Source organism: Strix aluco, chromosome 1, assembly GCF_031877795.1.
Source record: "Strix aluco isolate bStrAlu1 chromosome 1, bStrAlu1.hap1, whole genome shotgun sequence".
Lineage (NCBI taxonomy): Eukaryota > Metazoa > Chordata > Aves > Strigiformes > Strigidae > Strix > Strix aluco.
In genome coordinates, this window is record NC_133931.1 from 144,944,053 (window position 1) to 144,956,976 (window position 12,924).

The 12,924-nt window shown below is 35.2% G+C and overlaps 1 protein-coding gene across 2 annotated transcripts in view; it reads right to left on the bottom strand.

Annotated features, from left to right (window-relative positions):
* The window catches only part of ZNF385D (zinc finger protein 385D), a 446,378-nt gene that overhangs the window by 68,399 nt on the left and 365,055 nt on the right, over nucleotides 1-12,924 (bottom strand). For both annotated transcript variants that reach the window (XM_074838710.1, XM_074838721.1), the window contains one exon: nucleotides 3,201-3,363. In XM_074838710.1, the coding sequence (XP_074694811.1) occupies nucleotides 3,201-3,363 (163 nt within the window). The remainder of the gene's footprint in view (nucleotides 1-3,200; nucleotides 3,364-12,924) is intronic.

The following is a 12,924-nucleotide window of genomic DNA, read 5'->3' on the forward strand; positions in this document are numbered from 1 at the left end:
ACTAATTTCTATTTGAATTGAAGAATCAAGAAATACTGAAATCTGTCTTGTATACTACCATAAAGTGGACTTGTCTTTGTAATCGTCACACTTTCTGTTTTTCTGTCCTGAGTGACTACAAGTATCACATAATAAATAGTAAATAGAGATGAAAGAAGGACATTAAATAATAGAACTGGTAACAAAGCTCCCACAAATTGGGAATGGCATTGTCCATTATGTGCCTGCCAACATAACTCTTCATGATATTTAATTCCTGCAAAGATATCTTAAGTTCAAGCCTTCTAATAATTCTAGAAATTTGTTTAAAGGGATTAAAAAAAATAGCGACTTTCACAGAATGAGCAAAATGACCCCACATATTACATTTCCTCCTTAACACATAGTTTAGCCACCAGGAATCACTTATGAAAGGTTTTAAGGAGTCCGCTTACATTGTGGGTTTCAGACTCTCCATTATTTATTGCAATAGCACATGCTGGTACCACATCTGACAAAATAGTTCTAGAATAAGCAACATAAAAAATTGCTGCTTTATCTCTTGAATCAGTTTGTATACTGTATGGTCTTTTTCATAATCTTCATTGTATGGCACTGCAGATTTCCTGATGACATTTTGTTTGCTGGAGCTGCTAAGGGTACACAGAACCACTGAACTGAAGTCCTGACCAATGTGCTGTGACTGACATGTAATTCACCATTTAACCACTGCTGTACATGATATATAGGAGGTGATATGAACATGACCCTATCCTCAGTGTATTTGGGATCAAGTATTAATCTTCAGCAGAGAGCTTTAAAAAACTGTAGAAAAAGCTTTTGTTCTGAATGGAGTGCGGGGACTTAGTAACAGAACTTATTACTAGTTATGAAAGATTAATTAATGAATTGTAACCAGTAGTACTACTATTCCCTCAGAACTGTATATCAGAATCTGTTACTTTTAAAGAGAACATTTACAAATGTGCAAACTCACACAGTGCAGTATATTCTGATGTTATTCTTGCTTTTAGAAATAATTTTGCCCTTAGAAGTTCTATCAAGCAAATATAAGACACAGAAAAACTGGAAAGGAAAGGAAAGGAAAACTGATTTATTAAATTTTTAACTTGCCATGTCTAGCAGAAAATTTCATCCTTTTGGCTACCCAAAATTTTCTTTTTTCCCTTTTTTATTTTCTCCTGTTATGCACACATGCTTGATTCTACAAAGGATAATTTACACCAAGGATGCTATTCTACGGCCAGTCACATCACTGCTGACCTGTAATAACTGTATTTGCATTTGGACAAAACTGGCTCCCTTTCTTGAATGCCACCAATTGAATAGTGCTTTTGCCAGCAATTGAATATGGCTCTCAGTTTTTTGTGAAATTGTCAGATTTTGTGCTGTTTGTCAATTAACATCAATATGTGTTTTAGAATGCCATTAAGGTCAATACTTCTAATATAGAATACATGTACATACATATATGTATACACACTTTCTCTGAAATTAATCCAGGAAGTCACAAACAATGTCTAATGCTGAGGAAACTCCTGCCATTGCTTTTGCATGCAACTAGGTTTCTGATGTTTTCTTACTTATGCCAATATAAAAACTGATTTGTACTACTGACCTTGGATACAAGACAGTTCATATATCTTGTCAGGGTTCTAATTCAAAGCCTGATGGAAAGACTCAGAAAGGATTTAAGGCACCTTGGAAAATCCTTCAAACTTACACAGCATAAGATAAAAGCTTTTGAATAATACATTTTAAAGCTTAAAAAGATTTCTCTTTTCTTTTAGTTATTTTCTCCAGTCACTAGATCATATTTTGTAAACAATAAATCACTCCTTCCACACAACATCCCCCTCTCTCTTCTGAACATGCCAACAGGTAACAGCAGGAAAAACTTTTAAATGTATTTGTATGTTTAGAAACACATATATTTTAGTAAATAGCTTTTGACATTTTTCCTATTCTCCCATGCTTCATTTCTTTCATCATAGAAACAAAAGTACTCAGAATATTTTCTTTCTTTCTTTTGTAACAAACATGAAAATAATGTAACAATTGTTTTTTAAAGCACTCCCATTATAAATAGGATATAAATCTCCATAAAAACATATGCTGTCTATAATAAAAGGCTATAACAAAGATATATATATAGAGACAGACATAGAGGTATCTGTCTATAACAAATATAGCAAAGACATATCTTAAGGAAAGTACTACACATGTCTTCAAGGTACTTTTTTGTTATACTATAATTGGTTAGTGCATATCCATTTACAATGCTAAACTTACTGCATCAGAAGTGGTTCCAAAGGAGCAGTTTTCAGCATCAGTAGAAAGGTCTCTGTTGTTTCACAGCTTTAGCTTTTTTGCCATGGCTGTTTTGGGCTTGTTTGGGAAAGTGGGGTTGATTATGACTAAATATGCAAACTGTATCCCTTCATACACAAGAGCAGTCATACCTTGTGAGATACTAGACTTCCCTTCAGTGAAATTTCCAGTACAATAGCCAAATATTTAAAATGCAAGCTAAATCAAATCCTGTTGACTTTTATCAAATACTCACATAGATTTTATTTGCAAAGGAATACCTTTTACCTGCACAATAATTTAAAGGATATTATTTCAGTCTGAAGACTCATTTAAGCAGAATAATTGGCATCAATAGCACTTACCTGATTGTGTGGAATAGAGGTTATACAGCTATTTTCCAGCTCAAAACCATGCAATAGCCATTTTAAAAAAATAATGCAATGTTTGAAATTTATGAAAATTAGGTTTTTACTAACGATGCGTTTGTAAGAGGCTTCTAGACACAAGCAGCATAATTTGCTACATTGCTTGTGGTTAAAAGAAATGTGCCATATGTAATTTATTGAGAGATACTGAATATAGACTAGGAGGTTTAGATCAGTTGATATGTAATAGCTTAGCCACTATAAAAATTAATCAAGTCATCAGTATTGCATTCTGTTCTAAAAGAATGACAAGCCTCTTTTCACTAAGAGAACTCAGTTACATGACTATCATACTCCAGGAGCCTACTGAAAGGACTAAAAGAAATCAATATCACACAGAGAGATGGATTGAGCATGAATCAATGTGGCAAGCACATAACCAAACAGACATGGAATTAAACAAGGAAAAAAAAAAAACAAAAAAAAAACCACAAACGAAACCAACAAAGATTGTCGCTTAACCTGTTTTGTCAGAGCTGGTATTGATGGTATTGGTAGTGATGGAAGTGAAGGTAGTCTTTGCGCTGTCCTTGGTAGTAACAGATTTCTGCTTATTTTTCATGGCTTCCAGTGCTTTGAGCTTCTTGGCATGTTTAGTGCCTTTGTAGTGGGCCGCAGCCTGGCTCTACAAAGGAGAACAAAATGAACCATGCAATCAGGCTCATTTCTAAACTAGCATTCTCTGTATTAGTACAAATACAGACTACCTTTCAATAATGGGTACCATCCACATTATCTAAGCAGTGACCAAACAGAAAATTATATTTTGAATGATGCTTGGAAAACAATGGGAAAAAATACTCAAGCAACCCCAATTCGATAAATATGGTATATTAATGTATAACAGTATGTTACTTTCAGACTAAAATAAGGTTGGTTTAGTCTACTATGCTACCATTATTTTTTTCTATCAAGACTTTTTTTGCTTTTGCATAAAAAAAAAATTTAATTCTCAGGCAACAGGGAGGAAGGCACTCTCCTCCCAGTAGCTTTGCACTTTTCCAGTTTCTATTTCAAACCAGATATTTTGTCAAAGCTTCCTTCAAAGAACAGTTTACTATTAATAGTGGTATCAGAAACTTCTCAGTAAAGACTGACAGTAAAAAAAACAAACCAAAAAAATCCCAAACCAAAACCAAAGCCCAAACAAAAGAAAGCAAAACATAAAACACTTTCTTCAAAGCCCATCACCAAAGATTTAACTGAATGTGAGGCAGACATGCAATTAGCTGTCTTTCTTTAAAAAAAAGGATTACTTTTGTCCACCTGCTACAAAAGGTAGTGTTTGAAATTCAAAGCCAAGAGCATCCTTTCAAAGGAGAAAGCTCACGCAAATCCTGTCACAGTCCCAAATGTATTTTGGCTATTTGATACCGTTAAGCTGAAATAGATTTTTATGTGCATTGCTGTAAAGATTTATGTATTACACTGAAAGTATCTTTATTATTCTAAGAGTTAATACTAACTTTTCTTAATTTAATCTATGTTGCCAATATATTTTAAGAATAGTATTTGAAGTATAAGATTAAACCTTATACAAAACCCACTCGAATTACTATGAATATTCAGAGTTTATTTCTTCCCCAATTATTTAAAAGTCTTATAAGAAAGATAGTCTTCCAGTTAATAAATTAACAACCTGAAAAATTCCTTATTTTTTTATTGCTGAACTTCAAACTTTATTGAAAGCAACTGCTTTCTTACTTGAAAGAGAAATCATTAAGACTCCGGTAAAAATTTAGCTACTACAGAATTGAACAAATGAAAAGCAACTATGCTGAGTCAGTGCAAGGGCCCACAAAGGTCAGCATTTTGTTTCTGGTCTGAAACAATAGCAGAGACTTTTAGAACATAAAAGAAAGGTAAACACTTTCTATTGTGGAATCAGAAGAAGAAGAAAACACATATGTACTTTAGTGGCTACAAACTCAAAGGATCAAAGAGATAAAATGACAGTTACTCGACTCACTAAGCCACTCGTGCAGGTAGAAGAATCCCGCATTATCTGGCATCTGTTAGTCATTAGGCCTTTATTTAATGTTATTTAATGTGCTGAATTTTGGGGAGAGAGGAAGTTCTAGTGAATAACGCAATAAGAGTGTATATTAATTAATGTCAAGATTTTTGACTCAGCTTTCATGAAAAGTCATGATTCCTTCCAGATGCCTGAGATCTGAGAAGCTCAAGGTGAGTAGGAAAGAAGTGTGAGACCTTGTCTAAACCAATAAACACGTATGTGTATGTGTATACACACACATGCATACGCTCTTGTTGTATATTGAGATGCATCATTCTGTTTGGTTGAAAAGCCAGTTTCTCTATACCTAAAATGATGTAAATATTGTATTAGGTACCCTTATTGAAAGAACACTGGACAGTGAAGTTATTAATTAGAAACGACTTGAACAGAAACAGCACAATCATGCATCTTTTACAATTCCCAACACATAACATTGAGACATACTGTAAGCCAAATACAAACAGTCAAGAGATGTTAATTATTGTTAAACTGAAAGACCAGTGTCAAGTTACGATGATGCATTAAAAATTATATTATACAGTACCATCCTCATATCACTATCACATCAACTATTTTTACAGTTTCTAGTCAAATTTAATTATCAGTCAGCTCCAGATTCTGACTGCACTTGTTTTCCCTAACTAATATTGTCATTCTTCAAATATCAGAAAGGTAGCTAGAACATGGTCCTTAATACTTAAGTATGAATGTTTGTATTAGTTTGATACACAGCTCAATATTCTTCACAGAACTGTTGGTGGAGCACCCCAGGTTTACGTTTCCTGCATCTATAGTTTTCTTCTCTCCAAATTCTCACAGCTAAAACTCCACAAACCTCAACTCAAGCAGGGTGTTGGATGCATAAGGAATATACAATGAGGGCCTATGTAGAAATCAGTGACCTTTTCAGTGTTCTGAAATATATGGATGAAATTGCTCCAAATTAGAAACACATTGCTCAAATTTACAAGTACGATGGCTGCTGTGCAGAGCTGTCCATTACTCACTTCCCACAGAGAGCTGCCAGTTTACCCAGCCTCTACTTAAGGAAGATCTTTACGCCTTTTTTATTTCAAAGTTTAAGTCGCCATCCTCTGTGGGAACATGAAGCCATCTGAGCTTGTTTCAGTATAACTGTAGCTGGCACACTAATGGTAGTTCTATGAGAGAGCAGACAGATTGCTCCTAAGCATTTAACCAGCTTCAAATTAGCTTATGCTGAACTTTAACAACAGAACTGGAACCTTAAAAAAAAAAAAAAAAAAAAAAAGTCTGTCATTATCTTTGCTTGCAAGACTAAGATGTAGGAAATGGAAAAATATCCATAAATATCTTTTTCAGCACAGCACCATAAAATATGGTACCTCACTGAATCATTTCTTGAAGCCATAAAAGAACGAAAATAATCCTCACTACTTAAATGGCATTTACTTATATCTTATAAAACTCATTCCTGAAATGGTATTTACTTGTAGGTTAAATACAAAAATAAGATAGATCATAAAATGCAATTATTCCCAACTTTCATGCAGAATTAGGAAATACTGAGAAAGAGCAGAAGAGTGAAAGACAGGATAGTCATACTTTTTGGTGCCAACCATGACGCTTAACTGAGTGAAGAGACTACCCCTTCAGAGAAGGGGTCTCCTTCTGGAACACTTCAGAATTCAACAGTTGCAAAACCCAAGAAGATAATATATACATGTTTATATATTACCTTACCAAGTTGTGCTAGAAGTTGTGCTCAGACAAGTTATGAACAGAGGTTACAGGTGAAACCCTACATCTACAGAAGCCGATGGGACTCAAGGGAGGATTTCCCTTTCCAGGTTTTGTAAAGGGGTAGTGACTTTTGTAATTGCTTATCTCGATGGAAGCCAGTCCCCTTTGAGAAATAACTGATCTAAAAATCAAATGTTCTCTCAAATGAAAAAGATTCAGGACAATCCTAAAGGAAAAATTCCCTATTACTACAGAATACTTTGCAATCACAGTCAATCAGCTATCCTAAAAAACCTCTAATATTAAATTCTGTTTCTTTTCATGATAACAATAGAACACATTAGAAGAATACCTTAAGAAAGAGTTTACTTTCTTCTTTCATCATAGTTTCCATGTTTGATACACAGAATTAACCCTAGCGCTGTGAAGACAAGTCACTATCAGCTAACATGTGACCCAGTCAGTGATGAAGCATGAGAAATATGTTAAATATTGCTGGTGCAACATTAGAGTGAACTTTAAGAAACTATGTCCATTCTTGAAAAAGATGTCTAACAAGAAAGTAAAAGGTAGATTATTACATCGTATCTAAAGCTGAAAATTCAAGGATCCTTTATTAAATTTTGAGGGCTCTGATCCTGCAAATTACATGTAGACAAACTTTGGTCTATGGGAATTACTTCAAGTAAATGGCAATATGCCTAAATAGCAAATCACTTTCCAAGGTTATTTGTAATGAAGTCCTGCCTATTTGAGGAGTGCAAGTCAGTTTAAGCATGTCTTTTGCAAAACAAATAATTTCCTCTGGTTCCATGTATCTATCTTGAACAATGAAGGACCTTCCTAATCCTTACATTTTGTAATCTTCCCAAATCTTAGAATATAAAAAATTTATTTTTCTATATAAGGATTTATTGTGTGTGTATATATATGTTATAAACACAGACATGCACATACCATAAAAGGATAAAAAATTCTATATGCAGGTGTGAGCAGTTAGAAATAACAGCCATAGTGTCAAAACTCAGCTGTATTTTCTTTGACTAACTGCAATATTGTACCACAATTACCATAAGGACATCATATTACCAAGGAAATTGCAATATGTAAAATACGACGAGAAAGATGAAATATTTTAAACAATCCAGACAGTATTCTCTTAAAATTACAGTCATCATATCTACATGGAAGTCTTCAAAATAAGTTTGTCTGCCTGACTAAGGTACTTCAGTGAATCATATCTTCTCACTTATGTTCTTTAGGCATTGGTCCAACAAAAACATTGTGCTTGATTTTGTGCATTGAGACAAAAAAGGATCATCTCCTATACTCAGAGAGTTTTCAACTTAGCAGCACTGCATTTTCTATTCTTTTTATGTCCCTCCTGGTCCACCTTATATTACCAATCTTCTTACAATTGTCTTCCTGTCTCAGTCATTCCTTCTAGGCAATACCTTCATAATAAAAACCAGTTGAAAGAAAAGAACTTTTTTAAAAAAGTGTAGTGAATATGTTCCACTGATTCTTCCTCACAAAAATTCAGTCCAACTATCCTCCATTATGTCTTTCTCATTTCACAATGAATTTTGTAAAATGTCCATCGTGGAGAGTGCTCTGCTCCATGATGTCATCTGGCCAATTAGTAGCAAGGCTGCAGTCCATCTGCACCCTTAGAAAGCCCCAAACAAGGGCTGAGAGTGTTGGAAAGTCCTATTTGTCTGTCTGAGATTTCAGTAGATCATGTTATGTCTTTGTTTTTACCAGCTACAGGATGCTACTATCACCTCTGCTGTTATTCCCAGTACAATAGTAGCAATTTTGGCTAATACATCAACAACCGATGTCAGGATCCTCCAGAGTAAAAAGCTCTAAAACCAAAAAATGAGTTTCCTGGTTCAAACTAATACTGTCAGTGAGCTGGGCACACATGGAAAGCAATAATACACAACTGCATAAGGCAACAGGACTTCTGTCCTTGGTGCAGTGAGGGAAATTGTTTATGAGATGCTTATGCTACACGTTGTTTTAAACTCTGAGTACAGAATTTTTTCCTAAAGTTGTGCTGTCAATAAATACTTCAAATATAACTTCACAGATGTTTTAAGCACACAAGAAAGTGATAAAAATCAAAGGACCTTTTTATTTTTAGAACAAGCTTCATATTTTTTTCTACTGATTCCAAAGCCTGGCCAGTCAGTGATGACAGCACTGCTCAGGGAAGGTTGCAGTATGCAGCTGAGACATCTGTAAACTACCAGGTATGTGCTATTTACATAACCTGAGCTGATCGCTACAGAACTTCTCCAGTAAGTAAACTGGAGAAATTTACAGACAGAAAGTCCAACAGCCTTGAGATGCCCAACAGTTGGTTCTGCCTAGGGCAAGGCTTTTACTGTGAGCCACACCTGATAAAACAAGAGGAGGATTGTACAAATCTTTTGCACTGAGATGTATTTACTCTATTTAATAGGTAAGCTTTTATTTGAGGGTATTTTAAATTTTCAAAAATCACTTCTTACAAGGCCTACTGTTTGGTTTGCCCCGTGAGTACACACAGGAAATTCAGGACTACTCACAAATCCTATGCTTACTTTCTAGAAAACAGAGGAACTACATGGACTTCAGCTGAGCTTCACAGATTCAGAGTACAAGAGACAAACAAGCTAAGTACCTGTGCAAACCTTTGCAGAATAGATTAAATGAAGACACATAATGTAATTTTTAAAGGTGATGTCAACATGATGACATGTTTCATATTGAACAAGAAGAGTATCCTGATTTCTGCCTGATACATACAAACTTAATCTGCAGTCAATTATAGCGTAGATAAACGTTGCCTGTCCTCATTTCTTCCTTCTGTTAAGCCTACCTTTATCTTCTGAGTTGTGTCATTTCAATTTTTTGTGCACTCCATCATCAACATCACTTGTAATACAGAGCCAGAGATCTAATTACATTATGCTCTCAGATGTAACTGTCATAAAGGACGTGTGTAATATGACTTCTTTCAGATGTGCTCCGAGAGAAGACTTTTGCCCCCTAAACTATAACTGATCATTTTGCCCCTTTCCCTAGAGCCAAATATATAATTACAGAGCAAATACCAAAAAGGACCTTTCTGTAGAAAAGAAAACATTTCTCCATTATTATGGCAGAATAAAATAAATGTCTCAGCATGTTAATTCCCAGGTATTTAATTTTCTCTTTCCGTGGAAAGAAAAACTTTCTGTTCCCTCTTCTCCTTCATAAAGCATTTGTTCAATGCACTCATGAATGTACCCTGAGACTCGAGGATCAGAGCCAGTGGGTGCTTCCTGAGCTCATTAGCTCCTCTGCATTAACAAAACTGCTCCATCCCACTCCCCATGCTTGGGCCCCTTCCAGAGCCATTTATATAATGGTAAGAGATTGCACCTGGCAAGGGTTTGCATCACTTTGTGAGAGGTTGGCATCGACCCCATTTGTATGGTAAAATCATCCATCCTATAGTAAAATCAAATATTTTCATTATGGAAAGGAAAACGCTATTTTACCTTGGTCAGATACAGAAGGTCAGGATTTCCTACTTAATATCGCCTGTCCCAAAACAAAGTATCTTTATAACCATGCATCTGCTTGCACTGTAGGCTGCCACTGAGAGTGGCATTACCTGAAGCTATCCAAGCAAGATTACAAAAAACTGCCTAGATATAACACACTTCACACTGCATTCTAAGTAGACATACGCAGCATCAAAATATATATACTGAAAGGAAGATACCTCAAGTAATCAATCTCTTCCCATAACTCTTGTTGGAAGTGTGGAAAAACCAAAACAGCAAAAAATCTGCAAAACACACATTTCCTTAACACATGGTGCCCAGAACAAACACAGGACATGATGGAGATCCAGTGATTTGTGTTGTCGTAGCACCAAGGAGGAATGTGAAGCGAAGTGGAGGCTGCACGGTCCCGTTCTTCCACTTTTTTCAAGGAACATTTGACATGACTATGCAGATCTATCTCCTGCTCTTCCCCTTCTCTCAAGGACTGTTTTGCAGTATTCTGCAGACCTTATCTCTCATTCTTCCTCTTTTCCCACAAAAACAGCACACACCTTGCACCAAGGAATGTGCTGTGTTGCTACTCAAGAAACAATGGCTTGACCACAGTCCCACCCACTCACACAAACATACTTAGATAAATACTACCTTGAGTTTGTATCTAACTCGGAGGGATGATAATCCGATATCAAATCAGAGGGACAGATTGATGGGTTTGTGCTCCCCGCCCCCTCCCAGAAGGGACGCCTTTTGGTAAGATTTGGGTCCTCAGCTACACCGAGTGATTACCTGGGAACTAAGTATGTGTGACTGCAAGCGGGTTTTTTGTGTGTAGTGCTATATAGCCAACGTGCAGTATGTGCGTTTATCATAGGCAATCTCAAAGAATCTGTAGATGTTGCATAAGAATAAACCATACTATTTGTGAACCTGACTCCTTCTCTTGAATGCAACCAGACCTACAGCATATGGGCTGTTCGTGCATCTGGTGTCAGGCCTATAGTTACGGCCATAATTGGCATACCTATTAAGAGATAAGTCCAGCCACCCCTAGCCCCTCTAATCTCTGAGGACCGGCTAGAACGAAAGGGGATTCATCTCTTACCAAATTAATTCATTACCTTAAATGCAACACCTGTCATTTTTCTTTTAAGGACACCAGTACTTCATGTAGCACAACATAAATTCATTGCATGTTGAAATTCAATAAGCAGACTATTTGCTTTACCGTCTATTTTATCCTTTTTATTATTAAGGCAGATCAGTTTTAAACTAATTTTGACAAGGTTATGAAGTTCACATCTCTGGAAGGTTTTACATACTGGCTTCCACAGTAATGATGGTTGCTTTTTGGGGAGCTTGTTTGATAGGGAGATGAAACATGCTCTTTTCAAAACTGGTATAACAATGACATTAACTGTAACAATTGATCTCATCTTTATTGTATTAATTGGCAGCATCATTTATTTTCCCCATGGTAAATCTTACTGTAGTTAAGAGTTTCAAGAGAATATTAAACTCGTTTTTTTTTTTTTTTTTCATTCAGGTTAACCAACTGATTAATCTCAAGATTAATCTTAGAATGAGAAGGTTAATCTATACATACTGCTATGTGTTACGCATGTGATAAAATAAACCATGTATTAATTCAGCTTAGTAAATATAACATATATACTTCCGCTTCTGAATTTGGAACTGACATATTTGGAACTGAGAAACTGAGCAAATGATATATGCCAATAGAATTTTGTAGAAGTGTATCCCAGCTTCCCTCCACTAGCAGTAGACACACCCACACATCTTTTATTCATTGTGTTAATTAGCACCTTTTGAATAGTATGTCAATAATGACAATCCTAAAAGTGGAAGCTGACATACAATCTATCTATGAAACAACAAAGAAAATAAGCTCAATATGGTTGTGATTTACTTAATAATGATTTAATAATGTAAACATAATTCAATGTTCAGTTTATACACAAATCATGTTTACTTAAAAACAACGGATGGTGTTGAATTTAAAATAACTTCTTTAAAACAGTCATTTTCTGAATAATGTTGAAAAGTCAGTCTTTTGTGGTGTCATCTGAAAAGGAATGACAGTGGTGGATACGTAGCCAACATCTTTTTGAATCTCAGTTTGCCACATTTCACAACAGCTAATTGAAATTAAGGGTGTACACATACATTTACCTGCCCAGCAGCTCAGTTCATTTAGAAAACTTACACTGACTGAGCGTAAAACACTTGATTCCCTCTGGGCCCAGCTTGTGAACTGATCACTAAAGAAAGTTGAGTGGGTGGGTTTGGTGTAGCTCATTTGAGTGTTTTCACCTGGTTTCTGTTGCCAAGGGAACCATTTTTGTCTGTTTACATTTATAATAGCAATTGCATTGAATTCTGGGTTTCAGATTTTTTTGACTGAATCAAAGCATCAGGGAAGAATAGTGATAAGTGAGACACAAAGATACCACAAGAAATTTTACAGAAAGCAGAAAAAGCTTAAAAAGTGCATATTTAAATTCGTATTAACTCAATACTATTTGAACTTTATATTTGAAATTACAAACAAGTTAATACAACTTCTATGTACAAAACCACAAGAGGGTACATGGAGATATTTTCATTGTGCTCTTAAGCACAGTCTTAATACTTTTACTGGAATTACTGTTTTTAATACTATAGTTATTAGAGGTTTTCCAAATTTCAAGTTTGTCTTCAGAAAAATGTTGATTTGACTTTCTGATTCTTTTACTCAAATATTTAATTTTTCATAAATTTTCAAGTTATATTTCAATAGTTATTTTTATATAAATCTTTCCTGTGTCATTTAGATCAGCTCCTACCCATAAGTAGAAGTTCAAAACCCACAAATAAGAAACATAAATGCTCAAATTTGCCA